The sequence below is a fragment of the Ornithorhynchus anatinus genome, chromosome 15, assembly GCF_004115215.2.
Source record: "Ornithorhynchus anatinus isolate Pmale09 chromosome 15, mOrnAna1.pri.v4, whole genome shotgun sequence".
NCBI lineage: Eukaryota > Metazoa > Chordata > Mammalia > Monotremata > Ornithorhynchidae > Ornithorhynchus > Ornithorhynchus anatinus.
The window spans coordinates 15,067,583-15,073,462 of record NC_041742.1 but is presented as its reverse complement, the minus strand read 5'-3'; the positions used below and the strand labels follow the sequence as shown (position 1 = coordinate 15,073,462).

Sequence of the window (5,880 nt, the reverse complement as noted above, 5' to 3'; positions counted from 1 at the left end):
CTGACCTCCCATGACACGGCACACGGTACGTCCTGTGGAGAGACGTTAGTTTGAGGGAGAGTTCGGGTTGGGGGCGTTGGGGACGGTCACCCGCCGCCGTGGCGGGAGAAGAGAAGGGCTCGCTGGGAATCCTGGGTGGGATAGCAAGTCGTCGGTCAGCGCGATTTATCGAGCCCTTACTGTGCACCGAGCGCTGTACCCAGCGCTTGGGAGAGTACAAGTGGAAGAGAATTGGCGGGTGTGTTTCCCGCCCCCGAAACGCACGTCCGTACGCACGCACACAAACACACCTACACGCCGTTTAATGGCGGTTTCTTGAAGATCCCATGATCCAAGCCCTCTGAAAAATCCTATCTCCTCCGGGAAGCCCTGTACCTGCAATTACATTAATTGTCTCCCCCAACTAAAATGTAGGCCCCTTGTGGACGGGGACCATACCTACCGACTGGACTGTAGCGCCTAGTACAGTGCTCTTTGCGTAGCAAATACCAATCATTGGCCGATTGTTTGGGATCAGAGTTGATCCATCAGTGCATTTGCTCAGGGCCAGTGGATGAGAGGATTTCAGGGACACCCTCCCCTCCGTCTCCCCGCCCTTCGGTGAGGTCATTAGGGTTCATTTGAGGGGATTCGGACTGAGAGGGGGGCCTGATGATTTTTCGTTGGTCTCCCCTTCTAAAACAATTAGCGTCCCCACCTCGACAATTACTCTTTCCCCGTCTCCTTATTGAAGGCATTACTCTTTGAAAGAATTTTTCTCCCCCCTTTTACTGAAGGCACATCTCCAACGGGCCTTCCCCGACTAAGTCTTCTTTTCCTTTTCTTGGCCTCCCTTCTGCGTCGCCCCGACTCGCTCCATTTATCGATCTCCCCCTTCCCAGCCCCACAGCACGTGTGTACGGAGCTGTCATGTATCGATTCATATCAGTGTCGGTCTCCCCGCCTAGACTGTCAGCTCGCTTCGGGCAGGGACTGTGTCTGTTTATTGTTGCCTCGTACTCTCCCGAGCGCTTAGGACAGTGCTGTGCATACGGTAAGGGCTCAATAAATCGGATTGACCGTCTGACGGACGAAATACCGGTCGGCTAAAGACTTGCCTTAACTCCGTATCTGGTATTGGATTTGGAGTGCCGGTAGATGGAAATGACCGGGTTTGCAGATCAGGTTTGCAACTGAAAGGAGACTTTCCTTGGGTGGGCTTCACACACACACACACACACACACACACCGTCGTCGTCATCGTCCCCCCCACCGAGCCCCTAACGACCAAAAGCGATCCGAACTCTTTTTCCCCCTCTCCGTTTCCCGAAGACCTTAGGTGTGTTATCGATTCGGTTCTCATCGAGGGAGGAAGGGTGAGCTTTTATATCTGCATCTCCGACTTGGATGGGAGGGCTCCTTGGAGGTATCGACTAGGCCTGGGTGATATACAGCGGGCTCTGTTGTCTTTTACCGAGGAGACCACAGAGTGGTGCTGCTTGTCATTCTTACTCTGCTGTGTTGGCAGCGTAAATAGTCCCCTTTCTAACCAACCTGGTGGGAAAAGTCAATATCCCATCAGCAGAGGAGGTAAACACATCAGGAGCTGTGTCCTCTCTCATCTTCCCCTGCTCTGTATTACTGCAGTTCTTTAAATCTCTTCTCCCCGGTTATCAGATGCATTTGTGTCATTCAAATGCACCGGGTGGCTGGGCTGCAGACAGGAGCCGCGGTCCCACTCAGGTGGGGCGGGGGCGAAGGGAGGCGGATGGGGAGGGGGGGGCGGTTTCGGCCGCACGCGTTACGCCGTCCCCCCGGAATAGGCTCACGAAGGTCCCCCGCCTCGTCGTCCGGCCGAGCGGACTCTGTCAGGGCGGTGGCCGTCGTCGGCCAAGGGCTCGGGCGCCGGAGGAGCGTCCGGCGGGCAAAGGCTGCCGTTCCCTGCGCGCGAGGAGCCGTCCCGTGGTATCCGCAGGGCGGCCGGACTCCCGGCGGCCGCCCGGGACGGGAAGGGTGGGAGAGGTGACCATCCAATGGGGCGACCGAGCGGACGACGGCCGGAAGGGCGTGTGCGGATTTCCCCCGACGCCTCGGGCCCGGGGGCCGCGAGCCATCGCACCCGGGCCGGTCGGGGGGGGGGGGGCACATAAGTAAGTGTGCGCGGGGGCCGGTCGGGCGATGCCCGGCGGGCCCGGTCGGTGCTGGTTACAGCTCCGGTCAGATCGGTGAATCCACTCAGTCAACCAATGGTATTTATTGAGCGCCTTCCACGTGCCACGCGGCGTACGAGGCGCTCAGGAGGGTACCGTCCCGTAGAGGTGGCAGATAAGTTCCCGGCCCACGAGTTGCCCACGTCTCCACCCGCTACTAGCCGAGGGCGAAGGGGCCCGCACTCGGGCCGGCGGTGGTGCCGGTGGGACCCTCGGGGGCTATCGCCCAGCTGGTCTCGGGGTCTCCGCCCTCACCCTATCTCTTTCTCTTTGGCGCTTTTGCAGAGAGATTTCAGAAGTACCCCAAGGAGGTGAGCGCGGAATACCGGAGGATCAAGAGCGCCGTGGACAAGTTCCTGAGCCGGAGCGGCTACTCGGAAGTGAACCTGGGGAAGCTGTTCGCCGACTGCACGCTGAAGCCCCCGAAGGAGGCCTAGTCCGGGCCGTGGCCACCAGGTCCCCGCGGCGCCCGCTTCGAGACCAGTCCCGCCGAGGGGACGGACGGACCGTTCATTTTTATCGAAGATCGTTCTAGAGAAAGCCCCCCCCCCCCCAACCCCCCGCCCCCCCCCCCGGCTTCGTCCTAACCCAGCCCGCCGCCCCCCGTGCGGGGCAGGAGTCGTGGCGGGTGAGGGAGGCACCCCGATGAAAGAATCCCCGCTCCCGGGGCAGGCGAGCGGGCCGAGCCCCTGCCCCGGGGCGGTTAGCCGGGGCGTCCGCCGGGGAGAGATCCCGGCCGAGGTTGGCCAAGGGCTGCCGGCGTTGGGCCTCCTCGTGCCCGGCCCCTCCCCGGCATCCCCCGCGCCGATGGAGCGCAGCCCCCATCCCCCCGGCGTGCTCAGAGGAGCTCCCCTCGCCCAACTCTGACGAGTTGGCGGCCCGCAGAGGCTTTTCCCTCGGCCCCGCGGGCCGTGGCCCGCGTTCTGTCCGTTTCCGCCGGAGCCCTTTTTGCTCCCGGGGAATGGGGCTACCGGTCAGGTAAAACCCTCAACGGGGCGGCCCCTCCGGAGACACCCCCCCCCCCCCCCGGGCACCCTCATCCCAGCGTTTGTCCGTTCTTTGAGAAAAAAAAAAAAAATAAAAGTTTTCTAGGAAAATCGATTCTGCCTGAGCCGGGGGTCCCCGGGATCGGGCGGGAAACTGAGTCGGGGCCTCGTGTGAGGCGGGGTCGCGCGCCCCGGGGGAGTTGTGGACTCGGGCGGGCGCCCGCGGGCTGCCCCCGGTTTGATTTCCCAGCGGGGAGGGGGGCGGGGGGGCACCGTCCGGACCCCAAACCCACCAGTCCGCCCCCTCCCGCCCGCGAGCCGACACCCCCCGCCCGGACCGGGGCCTCGTCTCCACGTGGCTCCGCTTTCCGCGAAGCGTTGGTCTCGACGGAGGGAGGCGGTGATGCCCCACCCCCCCCCCGCCTCCGCCCCCACACCCCGGGTGACGTCGGTGCTTTCGCCCCAAACCCGAGCCGGCCCCCCCCCCCCCAATCCCCTAAATATTTCCTAATTGAACGATGGGCCACTTCCCTCATAGCGGTTTAATAGATGAACTCATCTGTGCCAGCTTCACATTTCAGATTAAAATTCCTTCATCCCGAAAGCAGCATTATCAGGTTGTTGGAGGCTGTTTTCAAACCCCGGTTTTGAATAGCAGCGGCTCTGCATTAATTTAACCACTAAGCTAATAAGTAGGTTTCGTTTTGTTATGCTAAGCTTTATTGCTTTTCTTTTGATCAGAATGGTGTTGTTGAGCAAAGCAGCAGACAAGGCATTCTTTGATGAGGGAATTAGCGTTCTATTCTTCCTCTATTATTCATAGCACAGTAGAATATGTAAGTACCTGAGGGTGTCAAAGGAGAGCAGGCTCTATTGCAAAGTGTTCGCCTTGTTTCTCTCAATAGCTGACTATGAGATGATAAACCGCTTAATACACCGCACTAATTGGATGAGAGGAAAAAGAGATGGGAATTAAGGCGAGGCAAAAGGAGAGAGTGCTACCAGCCTTCATTCACTCTTTTACGACTCGAGCAGCCTCAAAGGAGGCACAAGCTTTCTATAAGCAGACTGGAGGTTTTGTGCGGAGATAAAATGAACCCGTTAGCGGATTGAAGTAATACACTAATTATCGCACAGTATAAATACCGCTACCGGTTTTATAACAGGGAGGTAAACTTCTTTTGAGAAGGTTATAGGATTGCTCGGCAGCGGTGTCGCTCCCGAGAAGGATTAACGAAAATCGCTGCTTGGGGGAGTCGGGGTCCTGGCTCCTACGAAGATTTCCGGGGAGCGAGCGGAAAAATCGGCCGAGCGGCATTCCTCCGGGCGGGATCGGGTCGGGCTTCCCCTCTCCCGAAAGTTATCGTAGAAAAAGATGTCTCGGAGCGCGACTCGCCGACATCCCGGGGGGGTGGGGGACGGATGCGGTTCTCCGGGCGCGAGCGGCGGCCGGGTTTTCGGGGGGCCGTCTTTTCGTCGCGGGATGGCGTTGGCAGTTACGCGGCGGAATCGTGGGTCGCAGATGATTTATCACGCTTTTATTTTTATCGTCGCTTTAGCCGGCCCGGGGGGTGGGGTGGAGACCCTGCGCTCAGGCGCCCAGACGGGATGTGTACCCGCACACACACACGCTCGCGCACACACTCGCCCCGACTCCCTTGTCCAGCGGCGCGGCCCAACCTTTCTCCCTGTATTTCCCGGGAGGTCCGGTCCACCGAGGATGACTTGGGGTACCGGGGCGGGGGGCCTGCCCCTAGGTGGGCTCGGGCTGGAAGGCCCTCCCCTCCCCGGGGCAACGGGATGGGGGGTCCCCCAAAGCAGCAGACCCCCGGGGAGCTCCCTGACATTTGGGGGAGGGGAGAGAGTGTCCCCCCAGGTGCGCCCCAGTGGCTCCATCCAGACGTCCCCCCCGGCACTGAGCCGGCCGGAGGGTTCAAAGACCCCCCGAGGGTTTGTGCGGGGGGGCCGGGACCGGGCTGGGGGTCAGGGGGTCGGGGGGCGTGGCCAGCCGGAGAGGAGAGCCGTGGAGGGGGGGGGCGGGGGACGGACCCCAGGATTAGGGATTTTGGAAAACAAGGCGGCGGCGCCCATCGGCCGTGGAAAACGTAAATCCCCGGAGGTCGTTTCACGCAATCTGCCTCCGGTTCCATGGAAGGGTCCAAGGGGGGAGGGGAAACTGAGTCAGGAGAGAGTGGAGGACGAAGGGTGGGTGGTGGATTTGGGCTCGCGCCGCCCGATCGGCAGCCCGGGCCCACTCAACCGGACGGACAAACGGAATAATAGTAATAGTAATGACGATATACGTAAAGCGCTCACCGTGTTGCCCCAACACTCTTCTCAGCGCCGGGGTGGATACACGGTCAGACAGCCAGACGGACGAGGGAAGGCGGCGGTGGACCGCCGTTGCCCCGCCACCGATTGGATGCCAAGATGCCCGGGGATCGAGCAAGCGCTCTGTCCGAGGCGGGCAGAGGGAGAAGGGAAGCACCGGGGCTTTAGCGGCAAGACCCCCCCCCCCCGCCCGGGCTTGGGAGTCCCAGGACCCGGGTCCTAATCCCGGCTCCGCCGCCTGCCCGCCCGCCGTGTGACCTCGGGCGAGCCGCTGAACTTGTCTAGGCCTCAGTGACCTCCTGTGGAAGATGGGCATCAAAACGGTGAGCCCCCCGTGGGACTACCTGATGACCTCCTCTCGGCTCCAGCCCTTA

The 5,880-nt window shown here is 61.2% G+C and overlaps 1 protein-coding gene across 1 annotated transcript in view; it reads left to right on the top strand.

Moving 5' to 3' along the window:
• POLA1 (DNA polymerase alpha 1, catalytic subunit) overlaps nt 1–2,735 on the top strand; it is a 179,539-nt gene extending 176,804 nt beyond the window's left edge. Inside the window, exon 34 of the mRNA XM_029079578.1 lies at nt 2,475–2,735. Coding sequence (XP_028935411.1) covers nt 2,475–2,626 — 152 coding nt within the window. The 3' untranslated portion in view covers nt 2,627–2,735. The remainder of the gene's footprint in view (nt 1–2,474) is intronic.
• The last annotated feature ends 3,145 nt before the right edge of the window (nt 2,736–5,880 follow it).